The sequence below is a fragment of the Camelus bactrianus genome, chromosome 14 (genome assembly GCF_048773025.1).
Source record: "Camelus bactrianus isolate YW-2024 breed Bactrian camel chromosome 14, ASM4877302v1, whole genome shotgun sequence".
Classification (NCBI taxonomy): domain Eukaryota; kingdom Metazoa; phylum Chordata; class Mammalia; order Artiodactyla; family Camelidae; genus Camelus; species Camelus bactrianus.
In genome coordinates, this window is record NC_133552.1 from 62,595,432 (window position 1) to 62,616,053 (window position 20,622).

Sequence of the window (20,622 nt, forward strand, 5' to 3'; positions counted from 1 at the left end):
AAGGCTTCAAGTGTCTGGTGAAAAATAATGAAGTCTTTTGTCTTGTCTGAGTGAGGAAATTCTCCATTATGCAGGCATATGTAATCCCTTTATTCCTGCTCCCTGGAGGAGAATTACAGTCAGGCATTTTCCTTTTCCCAGTTGGGGTTAATGTTATGCCCTCTCTACCTTTGAAAGTAAAACAAGACTAGGACCCCTGATGATGATTCAAATGTGGGAATATTCTTCAGCAAACACACATTCCCAGTTGCGAAAATATTACCCCTGGTTTCTTGCCAAGCCTTTGAAAAAAAATATGAAAGATTGACTCCTTTTTTTCCCTCTTCTCTGCATTGCCTTTGTGCTGTGGAATTTCAATTGCCCCTTATATGACAGCCATATACATATATATTATATATATATATATAATCTTTTATGGTGGTCGAGGGGCAAGAACCATGTCTTAACGAAATTGTCTCTATTTTTCTTGACATTTCTCCATCTAAAATATTTTAAAATTGGCCCAAAGATTATGGTTATAAGAGAGATCCTGGAGCTTTATTAGCCTTTAAACACTGCTAGTTGTTTATAGAAACGGTAGCAGGGGGTCCTCGGTTTCTTTCTTCTCTGTCTCCATGTCTTCTTTCTTAATGTTCCAGAACAAGGGTGTGGGAAAAGCCTGTATGTTCTGTAATGGAAGAGAGAGGCCGGTGAGTCGTCAAATTATTTTCATTCATTACAGAAAAGCTCGATTACACGATACCATCTGGCATTAGACATAATTACCACCTAAAGGAACGGTGATGTAACTTTGCAGAACATTACATTTGAGGGATTTTCCTCAAATCTTGAGCTTTACCTCGTACAGTATTATCAGATGTTGGTTAATGTGATGTAATCACATCAACAGAGAATAGGAAGAGAGTCCTTCAGTGGTAATTATGTAAAACTCTGGCTGTAGAACTAACTGGGTGAGAGGGCACATGATGAGTATTTCCCGGAAGCGGCTCTTACCTGCCTCCACCGTGAGCTCTTCTGAAGTGGAGATGCTAAAGGGTGAGGCCCTCGCAAGGTTCCTCTTGCTGCGATGAGGAAAAGGCTGCATTTTTACCGTAGTGAGCACCCCGCTCCCTTTGAGTCAGCCCAGTCCTGAGGGCAGCTCTTCCAACAGTGGATTCGTTCATTCCGATCTTGTGTTTTTGATGAAAATGTTTTCATATGTAGACATGTAAACACACTGGGGACCAGAACCTCTTGGAGACTGAGAAACGAAAGGAGCCTTAACATCTTCTCATATGTAGGTACCACAAGTCAAAAAGAAAATGAACTCGTGGGAAATCTGTGCTGTTAGTGTATCTATTAAAATTCAGCAAATAAAATGTCTGAAACCCCACACTGATCACTGGTGTGCAAATTTAGTAACCTCGCTATGGACTCAGAAAAAATTGTCAATAACACTGCAAAGGCTGAACTTTTTATTATAACAAAAGCAAAATTTTCCAAATGTAGCATAAACCGTATGAACCAAATTTTCTAGAGATGTGTATTTTCCTGTGTTACTTATGACTTTACCCTCCAATGATGAAGCAGTAAAAGAAAAACCCTGTCAAAATACCTTCCTGCGTCTGTTAGGCAAAATGTAATGGTAGCTCTCGTGATCCACAGCACTATTACAATCGCCTTATGGGCTGATCTAAAAATAATCTACAAATCAGACACTATCTCAGTGAAATATGTTTGATTGCCACAAATCAGGTACTACCCAGGAAAACATCTTCAGCATGTATTATTTTACTATGTAATGTGATGGGTGTTAAAAGGCCTCCCGTGTGGTGATCATTTCATAATATACACAAATTCCCTGGAATCATTATGCTGGACATCTGAAACTAGAATATTTTATATGTCAATTATATCTCAATAAATTTTTTAAAGTTTAAGGAAAAGAAGTTGGTTGTTAAAAGCAAAAAAATATTATTTTGTTTCAACTGAGTTCCATTTTGACTCTTTTATGTTTTATTCCAATGCATATACCCTCAGATCTTACTGTCTTAGTTTATTGTTCTCTGAATATACTTAATTTCCATCTATTTACTTAGTCTCTGTATCTCCAAATGGTCTTTCAACCAGTCTACAAGAGTTGTTAAATTCTAAGAAAAATCTTAATAAGGAAAAGCATTAGGCAGCCTTAACAGAATCACAGATACTTATTTATAATAATACTTAATATTTAAATTAAACATTCAATTACTATTTAATGATTTAACAATATATTCATATTCATAATCAACATATTAATATCTATTAAGATTTACACATATTAATAAACATATTAATAAATCAAGTAGTCATAATTTAATAGTTAATTAATAATGGGCATATTAATGCCCAATACTCTGTTTTCTTAAAACTTCAGGTTATTCTCACATAAAAATGTGTCACTGTGTCAGGAGGCTGGTCCAGTCTCAGCCCCGGATGGGACGCGTCCCTCCTTCCTCTGGTCCGCAGTGGCTCCGGGCCCACTCCCTCCCTCCGGAGGCGGGAGTGCGTCTCACTGAGCGTGGGTGAGTCTGGCCCCGGGGTCGGGGACGAGCCCGGCGCTCAGGCCCTCTCGCTGATGCTGTGCGTGCCCTACTAGCCGTGCTCAGAATGTGGAGTGGCCGGCCACCAACATGACCTTATCCAAAGTCACTGAATTGCTGGGCTGGCGCACAAAACAACAATTTGACAGGGAGTACTTGCCCCGTGGGAGAAAGCAGAGAGGTTAAGAGGCCAAGGCTCCCCTCATTTTGAATATTCCTGTGGAAAGTTCTTGACTCTTGAGCTTGAGGTTTTTGTCTATTTTTCAAAAAAGAAACTATTAAATCATAGAGGTTTCGCCACCGCAAATGTTAAGTGATATGTTTCAAACTGGGAGGGGAGGGGATGATTTTAAAGGCTGAAATAAAACCTGAAAATAAAAGACTGGCTGGCGTCAGAGGGCTGGCAGCTCCGGTCTAGACACGAAAGGATGGAGGAGGAATGACGAGGCTCTTTTCCCCAGATTCCCCGGTCATACAGCTAACAGAGTGCACACAGAACAGGTGGCCCTCTGGAGGGCATCACTGGGATTTATTCTGAATTCCTTCCTCTAGAAAACCCCATCATCTCCCCAGTCTCTTCAATATCAGGCTCATGGTCTCTTCCAGGGGAATACGACCCAGATGCTCACGTCTCAGAGGAGAGCCTGGAGGGCAGTTCATCCATCCTGAACCCTGGAGAGGGATCTGGGAAAGCAGGGCCCTTGAAAAGGCCAGAGGACCGAGAGAAATACTCTCCTTAAACCCCTGAAGGACCACTGGCAGCTAAGCCCTCATTCACCCCAGAGTTACAGACGCCATCGTGATGTGCACACAGAAGGCCCCAGGCAGGAATCACAACTCGTGCAGAAGGCGATGCGACACTTGTCTCAGCCACCTGGTCACTGTCCTGCTGGCGGTGCCTATGACGGCAGGTGCCGGTTCTGTTCCAGCTGCTCCTCACGCCCTGGTCGCCAGCCCCTCTTACCCAATCACCTTGATTTAGCTGCTACTCACAATCATTCTTCCACCTGCCAAGCCAATCGGTTTTAATTTCACCGACACCTGGGACTGCCCCTCGCCTCTCCCTTTGCTGGATGTTCCTGAGAGATGCTGGTCTCTACCTGTTTGACTAGGCTTCCTGCCAAAGCCTATGCAGGCTTCCTACTTCTGGGCTAGGACTGTTATTTCCTGGCACATCTGAGCAGAATGGAGAACAAGACAGCTCAGTTCAGGCATCACAAAGATCTTACTTCTCCATGCCCAGGACTTCCCTCAGCCACAGGGGATGCCAACCTCAGCTGATGCATCTGTATTGTTAGTTCGGGGCTATAACCGCCGATAAATATCCAGCAAATGATTTAAACATATGATCTCATGATACCCTGAAGATGTCAGCCAGCCTAGCACCAGCTTAACTGAGTATAAAGCTGCGGCAGACAGACTGCTTCCATCTGGGTGAGTGAGAACTCTGAACTCAACGTGTAAAAAGAGTACACTGATGTATCAAAAGCATTTTATGCCCCTCAGATCTAGTCTCAGCTGGGCAACAATGGAGATCCTGCACCGAGCCCGTGAGGACCTGCTTTGAAAGGGGACTGTCAATTGCTTGCCTCTCAGGGGCAAGTGTGCGTCTCTCCTAGGCTTATTACCGATAATGGAAAACCACCAACAGAGTGCTTTACAGGTACTAACTCGTTTAACCCGCTCCTGTCAGACAGTGTCTGTTCATTCATAGACCCCATTTAACAGATGAGAAAACCAGGCTGCAGAGACATTAAGCAACACGCCCGAAGTCAAACATCTGTGAAGTGGTGGAGCCAGGATTCTAACCCAGGTCAGCTGCTGAGCTGAGGAGCACTGACATACGTTGCTCATAGCCCTACCTGGCAGTCGGAGAAACTGAGTCTTCTCAAAGACTCACCACTACTCAGGGGACCTGAAGCCCAAGTGTGGCTGGCTGCAAATCCTGTCCTCTTTCCATTTCTACTACACAGACATGGCATATTCTATGCGACTGTGTGGACCCGGACAGGAATGAGGTCTCCTCTGTAGGTCAGTGTCAAGAAGGTCACACGATTTCAGACCAGAAATGAGTCTGCCTGACTTGATTGATCCATCAGGGCCTAGGGTTTGACTTGCAACCAATATTCAGTCGGAGATCTTCCAAGAAGATACTTCTATCACTGGAAGATTGCTCTCGGCTGGTTCCCCTGTACATGGGAAGTTTCATGGAGGATGTGGAGAGAAAAGGAAACACTGAGAGAGTTAAAGTCCTAGAGATTTCAACTTCAAAGAGCAAGGATACCAGTAGCTCATACGGGACCTTTGCAGAAACTAGAAAAAGATGTCCCTTCATCTTGAAGGGTGTTGGGCCATGCCAGGCAGCACTGCTTGGCAAGGATGGTGTGCCTTAGATGTACAGTGGGGCTGGATTTCAGCTTCCAATTGCCACCTTGACCTGGCAACTCTGCAGCACGCAAAACCTGTATGTGGACCCTGAGAAGCAGCCCAAAGTGTAGGAAAAACAAGGGATTTAGCGTTTGTCAGTACAGGGGATGAGGACGGGGATCCTCTGATTTAAAAGCATGGAGTGGTAGTTAGTACATGGAGTTCGCAGTCACACAGACCAGGACTGGATTCCTGGCTCCCTGACTCACTTGACAGGGTGACCTCAGGCTGGTCCCCTAACCGTCTTGAGCTTTAGTTTCTTCATTTCTAAAACAGAGCTCATAAGACTTATGTTTCAGGGTTGTGGTGAGGACGTAATGGGAGAGAGGATGCCAAGGAGCACGGTGTGCAGCACACAGTCACCCTGCCATAACTGGGAGCACTTAGCTGCGCAGTTGTGAGGGACACTAAATCCGGCTGCCTGTTTGGGAAGTCATGTTGTAGTTGACACTGATGATTGATGTGACGCCCCAGATCTTTTCTGTGGTATGTAATCTCGGGGTAAAAATGACTTACTCTAAGACTCAGTTTTGTCATCTAGATAACATGGGGGTAATAACAGTATTTCTGCCAGGTGTGTTGTGCAGATTAAGTGAGATAATACACACAAAAGCTTAGAACCATACATGGATCTTGATAAATGTTAATCATTCATTCTTTTCCATGTGATTTCATGGCAAAACAAAATATAATTTATGCTGTGAAACACCAATACTGGGACTGTAGTTTGCTTAATTTTATGGTATATTTTAGAGAAATGGTTCTAATTGTCAAAGTGAAAACATTCACTTTCAAATGAAATGTAAATGAACTTTAAAGTGAAAAATGAGTTTAATTGTTAAAGTGAAAAGATTTTTCACTCGATACGGGAACGATGACTGTGTTACGTACGATCCTTCTCATCACAATTGTCTTCAGAAAACCAGAGATAATACTGAAGGTCCCTACATCTAACTAGTGTCATTAATGTTTTCTAGGGGAAAATACTGTGAGCTCCTTAGGGGAATAACCTATGTGTCCAGTATCTAGGGAGCTGCCTGGCATCTAGAAGATGCTGCAGGATTATTTCTTGAATGAGTAAACGAATGTCTTAGGAGCATTTTCTTTCAGGAATAATAACCAGCTAATGTTATTTAAAAACCTCTATCTTAATAAATGTGTAGTGATATTATTTATACTGAAGTGGCCTGTAAGTTGTGAATATTTGTAGTCAATAAAAATAATTGTCTTTAAATTGTGAGAAAAAACGAACCTCACTGTCATTAAAGATATTTAATTTTTAAATAGTAAGTAGCATTCAACTAAAGGCTATTCCCTAGACTTTAAAAATGATTAATACAAGTGTGTGGCAAGGAAAATTATGTCACAGATCCAAATATCAGAATGCAAATATCATCCTAGACTGAGCATTCAAAAAGGTTATAAAGATTCCATTCTAGCTAACGAGATACTGATGGCAAATCACAAAAGAACGGAACTTTCCAAAATAATGTAAAATGTTAATTATTTTATTCTGACATTTCTCTATGCATTCAGCCTAGCAGGAATGATAATGCATTTTTGCTCAATTTCAGGGCTCTGAATTAGAGACATCTCAGCAGAGGTAGCGATGCTTTCGAACGAACACTGCTATTTGTTTTGATTTCATTTGATGTGGTGTAAAGGCCACTGCCTTTTGAAGGAAGCTTTCTTTAGTGGAGCTGAACGGTACAGACGAAGTCCAAACAAGACTGAATTTAACAGCAACCTTGGATTTTATAATTTAAGGCCCTAACCAGTAAGTAATTTCATTGCTAGCCTTGGGAACTTTCCAAAAATCCATTCACCTGAACTACAGACTAATGAACCAGCCCCTCTCTCTAGAACACAGGTCACTCAACTGGACAAACCAGTCACCTCAGATTAACTGGTACTCATCAGGACTCAGGCCAAGACCCTGTCCAGCTAGGTCCATCTATCCTAAACAGTTTTCAAAATGCTGTTTCTAAAAATTACTTGTATGGTTAAAAATCCAAAAGGCATAGAACAGAATTGATTTCTGGAGTGAAGATGGCAGCAGAAAGTCACCATTTTATTCTCCCTCTTCTCAGAACCATCCCAAAGCAAGAAGGTAAGTGAAAAACAGAAGTGGGAACTCCATCTGAAAAGCTGGTGACTGAAATGTTGAGCCAGAGAGGGTGGAAAGGGCACTGAAAGCAGTAGGCGGATGAGGGTGTGTCACCTGTTCCTGGTCTCCCACCCTCTGTCCTGCCATCCCCCAAACAGTAATGGTTACCTGTGGATAGCAGGTAATTGTTACTTGCATATCCTGAACAGTCCTAAACTCTTTTTTTTTTTTAAATTGAGGTGTAATTGACATACAAAATTATATTAGTTTCAGGTGTACAACATAATGATTTAATATTTTTATGTATTGCAAAATGATCTAAACCCTTACATCAAGAATTCTGTCCAACCTCAACCAGATCTCCCCACTAAAAACACTGAACCTCAAATCCAGAATCTTAATAAATATCCATCCCTGACCTGTCCCTTCTGAGACATAATTTGGAATGAATTGCTGAATGAATGACCAGAGAGAAAGGCTAGACCTACGGGGGGGCGAGGATGGGATCGGAGGGATCACAAGGACACTGGCAGGGGCTGGAGACTTCCCTTCCTCCCTAAGCTGTGTAGGGCAGTTTGAAACACTGGCCTTGAGGCGACTGTAAATGATTTTCTTTTCTTTTTTTCTTTTTTAATTGAAGTTTAGTCAATTTACAACGTTGTGCTAGTTTCTGGTCTACCACATAGGGATTCAGTTATATATATATACATATATATATATATATATATATTCTTTTTCATTATAGGTTATTACAAGATACTGAACGTAGTTCCTTGTGCAGCACTGTTTACAATAGCCAAGACATAGAAGCAACCCAAATGTCCATTGAGAGATGACTGGATAAAGAAGATGTGGTATATATATGATGGAATACTACTCAGCCATAAAAAAGAAAGAAAGAATGCCATTTGCAGCAACATGGATGGACCTAGAGATTATCATACAAAGTGAAGTAAGTCTTTTTCTTTTTAATTTCTCTTTTCTTCTCTCTTTTTTTTTTTTCTTTTAGTTGTTGTTGTTCCTCCTTGGAAAACAATATGGAAAACTGCCCAAGGACCCATGGACATAGACCCAATGTATTCTTGACTTTCTAGAGTGTGGGTTACATCATACTTAAGATATTATATTATTATTATTACTACCAGTATTATTATTATTGCTACCATTATTGTTATTAGTGAAAAAAGATTAAGTACACCCAAAGGAACTATATTTGACATCTTGCACTTGTCCTTAATTCTTTTCTTTTTTTTTAATCGAAGTATAGTCAGTTTGCAATGTTGTGTTAATTTCTGGTGTACAGTATAAGATTTCAGTCCTACATACACACACATATATTCGTTTTCAGATTCTTTTTCATTATAGGCTATACAAGATATTGAATTTAGTTCCATGTGCTATTTAGTTCCCAGTAAATCCTTGTTGTTTATGTATTTTATATACAGTAGTTAGTATCTGCAAATCTCAAACTCCCAGTTTACCCCTTCTCACCCTCCTTCCCCTCTGGTAACCATAGGTTTGTTCTGTATGTCTGCGAGTCTGTTTCTAAGGATGAGGATCCCACTGAGGGTGGTTTCTGGTTCCCAGGAGAGCACCGGCACCCTTGCAGGGCTGGTCCAGCACCCAGCACATGATCTGTTTTGGGTGAGGAGGGCAGAATCCTCAAGACCCGAGGAACCGACTCTGCCATGAACTTGTCTAGTATAATTCCAGCTTGATAAAGACCCTGAAGTACCATGTAGTGTTCTAGGTCGGCCTCGTGGTAATGCCAGGACTGAGCCGGTTGGAAGCAAACTGAAGTTGGGACACAGGTGGCTATAAATTTGCTTAGAAGTTTCCTTTCTCTATTTCAACGAGACTTTTTAGGTTCATCTCATCACATTCCGTGGTGATAATAGACAAGCCCCAGAAATAACCTATTCTCATCTCATAAAAGGCCCCCAGAACACATACTCGACTCTATGCTTCAATCATCAGCCAACATAAAAAACAGCTACAATAGCGTTCCGTCTCGCTGAATTAGAATTGGTTTCGGCATACAAATTTCAGGTAGTGTTATAAAGTCAACATAGTTTCTCAAATCATATTTATTAACCTTATTTCCTCGTTACGTTATCCAAGTTATAGTGCTACAGATCCTGGCGAAAATGCTTGAATGACTATTCCTGGTGTGGAAGGCAGAGCAGAAGAGAATCGAACTCCTCCCCAGGAGTGCAAGTCTGGGGAGGGCTTCCGACTGTGAATTTATCTATGCACCTTGTCAGCCATTCCTCCTCCAGCTCCCAACATCCAGGTGTATTTCTTACACATGTCTATGTAACACACGCACCAATAAATTATATTCGAAATGCTTATGCATTTTTGTAATGATCATTTTACTTTGTATTATAATGTAGTCTTATAAAATACCCTTCAGTAAGTCGCTTTATTTTCCTTTCTGGTACTTCATTTCAAGGCAGATTTTAGAAAGCAGCATTAAAATCATACATTTTTATAAGCATTCTAAAATGGATACACCTTTGACTCTCACAGATTTTAAATAAATTTATTTTTAATAAGTTAGTAAATCGTAATTATTTTAAAAAGCTTTCCCTTTGACCATTTTCCCCTTAGATTGTGATTTGCCCTTTGGGCATCACAACAGACACAAAACTTGTAAGAATTAAAGTCATTTCCATCTTTTCTGTAAATGTTTACACTTACAGTTTATGTTGAAGTGCATGAAAGAGGAAAAATTGGCTGACTGAGCTAATAAAATATTCCTTCTTCAGGAAAGACCTTAATGATGGTTTGAGATTGTTTGTCAGTTCATAGTTACCCAAAACTAATTTCCTTCAGAAAGTATATATTGATACTCAGAAAATTAGTTCATTATTAAAAAAATCAGCTCTTTCTTTGCATAATATAATCCTACTTGCTTTTAAGTATATATTGATGTTAAATGGTGATACCTTAAGATTTTAGTGACTGCGGTCTCCTTTTCTAGAAGGTTCCTGGCTCTGATGCTGAAGACCGACTTGCGAAGCTGTAAAATTATGAGCATGACTTTAGTTTCAGAATGTAAAGAGGTAATACACTGACAAGCCATTACATACACGAAACAGCTAACACTATTAAAATATTAAACACGAATTTTTTCACCAGATCATCATCACACAATTGATGCTCTCATTTAATTTTAATTTCTATTTTTACTCTTCTTTGGGCAGAACTGCAGACACGCTTGGGCGGCCACATGTCACAGCTTCGGGGGCGATGCACTGTCTACGCTCATTGGTCATAACATCTCCGTACATCCAAATAGGCTTTCCTGTTCCAAAGTATTTAACGTTGAAATGACTATTGGACCCCTACTGTCACTGCTGAGTAAAATGTCCTCTAACCCACAGAACATCTGAGTCAGGTTCTGTGCCTGTGACTCAATACTAATCCGAATGATGAGTTTAGGAGTTGTTCTGCCTACAGACACAGAGACAAAGGAGATGAACTTCCAAGATTTCTTTCTTGTTGGTGATGAAATTATTCCAGGCACAAGGATTAAGGAAAAAAAAAACAACCCTGGAGGCTGACTCCAAACCAGAATACATACTCCCCAAACTCAGCTCTGTCCTGCTTGATCATTGCAGAAGTGAGGCTGGTGACAGAGGGAGGGGAGCTGAGGGGACAGGGAAGGGCAGGGAAAGATGAGGAAGGCACAGTGTCTTGGGAAGACGCAGTCACTAGGAAGTGCAGACCACAGACAATACTTGGACAACGACCTGCTCATTTTGAGCAACAGATTAAACTAGGTTTACTCAGGATGATTTTAGTGACCACTAGAGACAAAGGGTAACTGGGAATCTGAGTTCTTGCTTCCCAGGATCGAAAAGCTTAGTTATGAAGGCAAGGCTATAATGTGAGATTATCAGTAAAAAGCAGGAAATCATAGCTAGTAAAGTGCTGGGTGGCATGTACTGTAGAAAAGATGAGGGGGATACAGGACTTCGGGCGGGGGAGAAATAGGTGTGCCTGAAACAGTTAGCAAAGATGTCACTGAAGAGGCGGAAGTTGTACCGGGCATTGAAGGATGGTTAAGCTTTCTGTAAGCAAAGGAACCAGTGGGTGAAGGACTGATGTTAGAAATGTGTGCACAGGGCAAGATAATTTGGTGCAAACTATGAGTGCTGAGCTAGGCAGTCCTTCAAGCAAGGCAAGTGGCAGAAACACAATAAACAGACTGCGTTTCACATTAGAGGGAGGAACAAACAAGCAGGAGACAGAAGAACTATGAATTCAGTGAACACAGACCGTCCAGTTTCTCATGAACAAGAGTCAGGTAACTTGGGGGACAAAGTCACCGAGCTCCAATCTGCAAACAGACCTGTAAACAAATGCTGTAATGTCAACCCATACGTCCATATGGCCAGAGCTGGGGAACAGCTGGTCATCACACCCTGGTCTGCTCAGCCTCCACTGACAACCTAGATAATGTCATAACCAGCAACGTGACTTCCCATCTCACAGCAGATCTGTAATGAAGGGAAGGGTCGTTGAACACATTGGCAATTTCCCTCCCACAAGGAACAGTGGTGCACTCAATTTTTCTTAATAATGAAAAACTGAGTTGGTTTTATTATTCACTAGAACTCTTGGGAGAATAAATTAGTGTGTAGAAAAGGAAACAAGAGTGGAAATCATTATTTTTGGGGGAAACTACATTTTCAGAGTAGTGCACAAAAGGCTGTTTACTGTGATGTATCATGAAACCTTCCCCCATCTTCTCCCTTCTGCTGAAGAGTGGCTTTTGGTGTTGACTGAATCCCAGCACACCTCCTAAGGAACAGTTTTGAGTCACTCTGGGACAGAAGACTCAGTTGAAAGGCCTCGAAATGACAGTGCTTCTGCTCTTCTGACACCTGCGGGCGCTCACAGTCACGGGAGAGCCCAGGCCACAGAGGCCCCGAGCATGCAGGTTTTAGGAGAGGACTGTGGACCCCATAACTCTTGCTTCATCTTTAAAGGACAAAGACACTCCTGAGCCGTCCTTCCCTCAGTGTGAGGTGAAGGTCTGAACTCAGTCACCCAGCCGCTGCCCCTGCAACTGGGCAGCCGACACTCAAAACAGTGTTCTTCATGTTGGGAAAAACCTTTGCAGAAACCAGGGACAATATCTGTTATATAGTTTCCAAAACTATTGCTGCACTGCCCAGGATTTCTAAAGGGCTACCAGACCTCCTGTGCCCTCAACCTGAACTGAGTGAAACAAAATAACGTTACTAATCTGTACCAGGGAGGAGTACTTGAGAACTGATGTTATAACCAACAGCAGAATACAGCAGAAGAGTTAATACTGTAATTGAAGAACTTCAGCTCAGCTTTGGGATATTCTTGAAAGAAGAAAGAAAGGAGGTATCTTTCCATATTTATAGGTATTTCTACCTCTAGACTGTTTGATCGACCGACCGACCGACCGACCGACCTACTTACCTACATTTGATGCCTACAGATGTGTTTAGAAACTGCTCTTTCTCCCGGTAAATAAAGAAGGTCTGTAGTGATTACCTAGTTATCCCTGCGGTTTCTCCTATTTCTTTAGTTAAGTTTTGCAGTTCTTTTAGCAAAGGACCCTCTCTAAGTAACTCAGAGCTACACTGCTCTGCAGTGCCCTCTACTGGATCTAGAAGATACTGACAGGCACCTGAAATACGGTCAAAACACTTAAGGAATTAAATTACAGTTTATGAAAGATGTGAGTAATTGTTCATTCTGCATATAAATCTATCAGAAGAGTAGGACTTAAAAAGGAGGATACAGGTGACATGTTTACATAGTGTTTTCACTGAAAAAAATTAAATTAGGTGAAAAGTCACTTTTTTTGGGTGATTATTTTGTTTGTAAACCTAATACATTCAACTCCACAAGATAACTATTCTTTGACTGAATTAATAATCAAAAACAAAGAAGCTAAATTTAAATGTTCAAACAACCCAGAAACGATTTAAGTCTTAAAATTTTAATTTAAATGATATTTCCAGAATTGTCCACTTTCACATGGAATTCAAGAGCGTGGAAGTTCAAATCATCTTGCATAAAGTTATTTGTGATTGAGTAACCTGGAGCTGAAGGACACAGTGATGCAGGGGCCTAGGTGACTTTCTGGCGAGGTCTTTTAAGAGTTTTGATCTACAGGTTCCTCTTTTTATACCTTACGGTTGAAGACCTTGGGCTGTTTGACCCGTAGCTCCCGGGAGCCTGGATTTTGCTAAGTGTACGCTCGTGGTATAGCCCACTGAGTTGCTCTGTTCTCTGTATTTCCTGACCAGCGCTTCATCAGACTCAGGTTTGATCAGAAGGCACATCACGTCTGGTTGTCCCTCTTTTGTGATGTTGGCGGTATTGACAGTGATTGCTCAGATGGATCATTTGTCCAGTTTGTAAAACTGTCATTTCTTTGTCATTTCTTAGTTGGAATACTTTTATAACGAGGCCCTTTGCCTCACATATTATTTGGTTACTCGGTAGAACAATTCATAAGGAGAAGGAGAAGGCAAGGTACATGCTTGATTCTTTACTTATTAGTTTTTATAGAATTAATTGACTTTCTATCACCCTCCAAAGGTGATCAAAGACAACTTAACAAATGTCATTCGGAACTCAAGGATTTAAACATATTTGATTGGTTTCAACTCATGACAATGACTGTCCTTAATGTAGGTCAAATGATCCCAACTGTGTTTCCCGGGAGCCTTTTCAAGTTTGGCCTGTAGGTTCTTTCAGCGTGATTCTTGTAGTCCTTGGCAGAGCTTCCTTGTTCTCAGGTGGGACAAGATGCTCCAAACTCGCCTCGTATGCTTCCTGTTCCAACTCAACAATTTTCTCCAAGAAGCCCTGGATTATTCACTGAGAAGTGTTGTTTCAAGAACATGATCTGGACGCCAGTGATACTGCTGCTGAGCTGATCATGGTTTTGAGGACTTTGCCTGACCTTTACTGTGACATTTTCAATTTAAATTCAAGACACAGGGGTTTTTACGGAACCTCTTGTATGTGACATCTGTGTCTCCCCCCACCCCCACCTCAAGACTCTCGATGACCAAGGACACAGGGGGTGACAGATTTAGACTGTCTCATAACTGCTCATTCATTTTATTTCATATTTCATTGACAGTAGTCTCAGAAGTACAACACCTGTCCATGCACCACAGTACACCTAACGAAGATTTTGAAGGTGTCCGCTTGCATTTTGCCCGGCCTCCCCACTCACTTGTATCCTTGCGCTGTGCTCACGTTCGTGGAGCAAAGAGCTGCTATGCACTTTATTTTTCAGTTTAGCCCTGAAGTGGCTGTAATTCCGCACTTAATCCTGTATCTTCACTGCTGACCACGGGGTCTTGTGTCAGCATCTCAGTCATTCTAGAGTCCATTTTGCTCATGTGAACTGTGTCTTTTCAGTACTTTCCTCAGGAAAGGCTCCTGGAAACACTATGACTTACCTTGTATATTACGTTCTTACATCCTGAAAGTCAGTTTTCCTGGATGTAAGAAACCTCGGCTCACCTGTTCTCTCCCGGGGACCCTATATACGTTACTCCATTTCCTTCTGACATAAAGCATTGCTGTTGAAAAGTCTGAATATGATAATGTTCCTTCCTTTAAAAATCATTTGTTCTTCATTTTGGGGAAGATTTTTTTTTTTTTTTAAATTTGAAGTTCTATAATTTATCTGGAATGTGTCTTATTTTTGGTCATTCATGACTGACGTTTTCAGATACAGGCTGTGTGATTTCAATATGTACTTTTATTTTTATTTATTCGTTTAGTTATCTGGTTTATTAAGTCTTCTGTGATTATAAAAATTAAGAGATCTAAAAACATTTTTGATGACAGTAAGTGCTCATCATTATTTTAATAAAATAGCATGATGACACATGTTAATTCACTAACTGATGTGTGCTTTAAAATCCTTTCTTATCCAGCAAAGTTTAGTACTTTTTCTGTTCTATTACTTTGTTTTTTTTCCTCTTTTGGGACTCCTAAAATGTAGATGTTGGATATTTTTTTGACTTTCTCCAATTTGCCATTTTGTTTTAAATCAATTCCATCTCTTTCTCCATTTCTTTCTGATCTCTTAAAATTTCTCCTTTCCTTTCTATTTCTCTTAAGGCATCAGCTGATGCATGTGGGCACTCTGTGTTCCTTCTAGTTTAGTCTGCGTTGCTTTTATTTACAATTCTTTCCTGAGTTCTAGCACCTTCTTTATGAGTTTTTCTGATTCTCACTTACGCCGCTCTTCTAACCTTAGGTAATTTGTAATGTCTTTGGCCCACTTTACAGTAGCCAATGCGGTTTGGGCTCTTTGTGGGCGTGTCTTTACAGCAGCTCTCGCTGTCTACAGGACAGCATTCTCTCCTGGCTCTCTTTTTCCTGTGACTTTTGGAGGGAATTTGACTTGCATCATTTTTGGTTGCTCGTGTCCATGCAAAAGTAGTTTTCCTGCATTCCCGGTACTTCTCTCCTGACTTCAGAGCTTCCTCTTCTGTGTGAACAAGGGAATCAAATAAATACACACCTTCCTTCTGGGCTTTCCTGGCTCTGTTCACACTCCCCGCCGACGCCGCTGATTTTATCTGGATCTGCGTTTCCTTTTGTCACTGACTCTTGTTACCCGACTGTTTACTTGTGTTCCCTATCCTGAATGTTTTTGTTCAGTGTGGAGGCAAGAGGGTGTTTGTCTGTTCCTGGAAACATCTGATGTCCTGCAGTTAATCGTGGCTCCTTCCCTACAGGCACCAATACCATGTGTCATGGACTGAATGTGTGTCCCCAGATTCCTATGTTGAAGCCCTAACCTCAGTGTGATGGTCTTAGGAGAGGGGCCTTTGGAAGGCAGTCAGGTTGGGATGAGGTCAGGAGGGTGGGGTTCTTATGATGGGATTAGTGTCCTCATAAGAAGAGAAAGAAACGTGAGGACACAGCACGAAGGCAGCCACCTGTGAACCAAGCGCAGGAACCAGACACTGACTCTGCCGACACCTGATCTTGGACTCCAGCCTCCAGAACTGTGAGAAGTGAGTGTTTACTGGTTAAGCCATCCGGTCTGTTCGAACAGACTACGATACCATGCAACTCACATGGCTGTCGGCTTGTCCGCATCTGCGTTTATTTAGGATTTGTGGTTTACCTTGTTTTGCTGCCAGTGTTTGTGGATTTTTGGTTTGCTATCTAGGTATTCTGTTTATTTTCATGTGGGAATTACAGGAGATTAAAAAAACATGCAAAGGTCTCTGTCATCTTTCCAGAAGGCTCTTTACTTTTTTCTTGTTCAATTTTGCAGATTTATCACTTTGATTAGTCTTTTCAAAGAACAGGTTTCTGGTTTTATTGCTATTATTTATTGCTTCTTTTCCCCCATTTGATTACTATTTACTTTAATTTTTATTTTTCTCCTTCTTCTTCTTGGTTGATATTTTTCTAAAGCCTTGAGTGGAATACTTGGCACATTTATGTCAGCATTTATCCCTTTACTAAATATGCATTCAATGTTGTGATTTTCCCTCTAAACATGCCGTCAGCTACTTCTCACAAGTTTGATCTATAACATGTTCATTACTTTTCAGTTCTAGATGATTTTTATTTCCATCGTGGTTTCTTCCTCAGTTATTTGGAAGTGGTTTTAAAATTTCTAAATGTGTGAGTGTTTTTTGCGGTTGTTATTTGGTTTCTAATTTTATTACACATTGGTCAAATAACGTCTTCTTTAAAATTTTGATTTAGCTTATATTTAGAATTCCTTTATGGTATAGTAAGGGGTCATGTTCTGTAAATTGTTCATGTGTCCTTGAATCAGAATGTGTATTCTTTAGTCACTGAATGCAGAACTGTATAAATGTAAGCTGGTAAACTATGTATTTCAAGTCTCTAAATCCTTATTGAGTTCTTTGGCTCTTTGATCATGCATTGATGTAATATATACATATTTAAAATTTTAATCTTCAAATTACTCCTCAGAGGTAGATATTATTATCTCTTTTTTACAGATGAGAAATCTGAGGTTCATAGAAGTTCAGTTGTCTAAGGTTACCCAGATAATAAATTGCAGAATTATGATAGAGTTCTGGATTGCACAGCTTTTCACTACATCATGATATCTATGTAAAATGTCACAGTATTAAAAAAAGGTATTAAAAAAGCAATCTAAAAAACAGTATAAAAAAGCATTTTCCGAGCTATCCTGTACTAAAACATTGTCTGCTTGACTTGAAAGATCCGGTTTACACATCTAACATGCTCTGACTTATCCCAACACCGAATGCAAAACTCTAAACCGGCCAATTTTTTTCTTGGTTCTCTATATGCATAATTGATTTTTAAAATAACGACCTTCAAGCGGTAAAGAGCTCATGAACTTTCTTACCCATTACAGTCAGTATGGTTTATAGTATTTATATTTTACATTTACTGAATCCTTAGAATCAGGGATCCATCACAACTTTCAGTTAACCAGAACATTAGTTTAACTTATTCAATCACCTGGGAGTAACCACGGACCTATCAGGGAATATTAAGAGTCTTTTGGGATGTTCCATGCTTAGATCTAAATAATCATCTTTCACTCTAGGAACCCTCTTCAAAATGAAGCCATTAATATCTCTTTGAGAAAGAAAACCACAAATATTATAAATATTCAACTAACGATGTTGGACTTGAAAGTTGTTAACCACACATTTCTGTTGCTAACTGGTGAAAAGTTTGAGAGACCTTGTTTTTCTTTTCTCACTTTGAAAATATCAACAGATTGGTAATAAATGGGAAAGCATTTATAAAAACGTATGACCATGAACCCCTCAATCATGGTCCAGTGAACAGGCTTGATGAACGTCATTTCTGCTAGAAAGGTGCAGTGTAATTATTGTAATAAGCCTCTTTATTGAGTAAGTCTCCCCCATAAAATATAGTAATTGGAAATAAGCAATTACTTAAAACTGCACAGGTTGAAGGTGGTATTTCATTTATCTGTATTTGAATTTTTCATGCACCTGTGAACTGAAAATTAATAAGACAGAGCCTGCACATGGCAAGATGTTTCCATAAAATAAACTCTTTACAGAATTGACATGATGCTTAGAAAAGAAAGAATCTGAAAAAAGTGACTAGTGTTGGTGGCAGCAGGGTTAAAATAATCCTTTACAATGTATATATAGAGGTTATATACATTATAACAGCACGCTGGAAAGCTTTGAAGTATGTCCTAGAATGTGAATTTGGTGAAAAGTGGATTTTAGATGATGGGTCAAGATTTCTGAACTTAAGTTACTTCAACACTATAAATTCTGAATCCTGAGGAAACACAAGGCATCAAAGTTAAAATATATATAAATATGTATGTGTGCAGGCACATGTGTACACGTGTGCACACGCACACACACACATTCACACACACACACATACTCTCACATACACACACCTCTCCCCAATCTTTGCTCCTCTTTTGGGCTCCAGGGCGCCCAGTACACGGGATCCCTGCTGTGTGTGTGAAACATCCTTTTGTCTTTCTGTGAATTCCACTAGATCATAAGCTCCAGATCATAAGGATGGTGTATTCCTTGTCCACTACACTTTCCTCCATTGTCTAGTACTGTGCATAGTTCATTCCTGAAATATATTAAAGGATGAATGAATTTCTTAATTTCTTAATATTAAAAGAGGGCTCTCTTTGTGTTCTACCCTTTTTTTTTTCCTTAGGAAGTGAACCCTTAAAATAACAGATGTGAATCGGGTAAAATTGACAAAGGAGGACTGCTTATTTTGCAATGCCTCCTTCACTTGAGATACAAAAGCCAATTATAAACCCTAGAAACTAAATGACTGGAAACTTCACTGGCTTGACTTCGTTGCCCTTCTGTTTTATGAGCCTGCTGTAGTCATGAATGCCTGTCCTCATGGAGCTGGTCACATCTCCAACCACCTATGTCTCAGCTAAACGAGGGGAATGAGAACTGATGATACAAAGGGTGAGAGGAAAACATTATCTTCAACTATAGAAAAAAATTTAGATATGTTTAAATATAATGCTAACTGGTAATAAAATATAACACATGCTAAGAAACTACAGAAGCAAAACCAAGATGACTTCATGGTGATAGTTCACATGAACAGAAAGACGAAGACTGAAAATCTGCAGAGATTAAAAGAAAGATGAGTGGGCTTATGGTTCTGGGAGAAAATGCCAGAAGCTTTTAACCAAGCAGCTGCTTGTCAATCTAACATCCACGGCACTCTGATGATAAAGGAGCAGCCCTGGGTCCCCAGTTACGATCCAGTTGTATTTGAACTTCAGATTCAACTACCAAGCAAGTTAGCAGCAAGCAGCAACTACAACACATTACGACTTAATGGAAAATACAGTTTAAAAGGAAAGAACATTTAAAAGGGGGAGGAAAACACAAACTTGAAAGACAGGTCTAGCTGAACCCCCAGCTCTCTCAGACCTGTTTTGGAGACAGTACCGAAAACACTTGATTCAAAGCCTTCTACATCACGTAGAAAACATGCTTCCTCCTAGACTTTTGACCCCCGATGAATGTGCACTGAGCAAATTACATGTAATTCCAAACTAAAAATGATTACACAATTAAATATTCTGCAAGAAAAAAATCACCGGCAGGGAATTCCTACTCTCAAGCTGGCTGAAAGCAGCAAAACCTGCTTTTGACCCAGGACCTGTGCACTCTTTGCAGATAAATGTCCTCTAGAAATGACTGTCGCATGAGACTGTGCACGGAAATGCAGCCATGTTTTAATCTGAGCTCAAAAACATACTTCAAAGATCAATAAAAATGGGGGGAAAGCTCTCATTTATAAAGCTTTGTTTCCTCTCCGTGATTGTGAATAAGCGGGCAATTATCTACTAACGCATTTGTTTGCTACAGAGAGAGGCGGCAGAGTTTGCGCACTGGGCGGAGGAACACAATTCCCCCTCGCCGGGCGCACGCTACTTTGCATCTTTGTGACACAGCCGCCGGTTAGCGGTAGCATCGTGTCATCTCCGAACTCTTCTCCCAGAGACACGTCTTGAGTGGCACTGCAGAGATGCTAAGCTATTATTTTAGAAAATGCTTTCAGAAGAGTCAAAGCCCAAAAGATGAATACTGGCTGTTCTCTCTTTTTAAAAGCGAGTTAATGTTCATCCTTGGAAATTACACATCAGGCAGAGTAACTTGCTACGTGCAGAGTTACGGAAACAAATCATCAAACCCTCTATAATCACACAGAAAATTATAAAACGCTGTATGGCAATCAACAAGGCTTTGTGAACAGCAAATCCCTCTCGAACAATTTAATTTACTTCTTGAGAATCTAAGACACTAGGTAGGCAATGGGGGTAGTAACTGAAATATCATAAAAAAGTTCAGATTTAAAAAAAATCAGACTCATGGACAATGAGGGAAAAAATCAGTAACTAATAAATATTGTGCTCAACTAGACTCATGTCTGAAGGTTAACTTAAGCAAAAGTAATTTTTCTTGATTGATAAATATAAGTCTATTT

At 40.3% G+C, this 20,622-nt stretch overlaps 1 protein-coding gene across 5 annotated transcripts in view; it reads right to left on the bottom strand.

The window, feature by feature from the left end:
• Positions 1-20,622, bottom strand: part of NALCN (sodium leak channel, non-selective) — a 265,363-nt gene that overhangs the window by 49,801 nt on the left and 194,940 nt on the right. For all 5 annotated transcript variants that reach the window (XR_012511758.1, XM_074378486.1, XM_074378485.1 and 2 more), the window contains one exon: positions 10,047-10,120. Coding sequence is in view for 4 of the 5 variants with exons in the window: in XM_074378486.1 (XP_074234587.1) it covers positions 10,047-10,120 (74 nt within the window). In the remaining variant the exon portion in view is untranslated. The remainder of the gene's footprint in view (positions 1-10,046; positions 10,121-20,622) is intronic.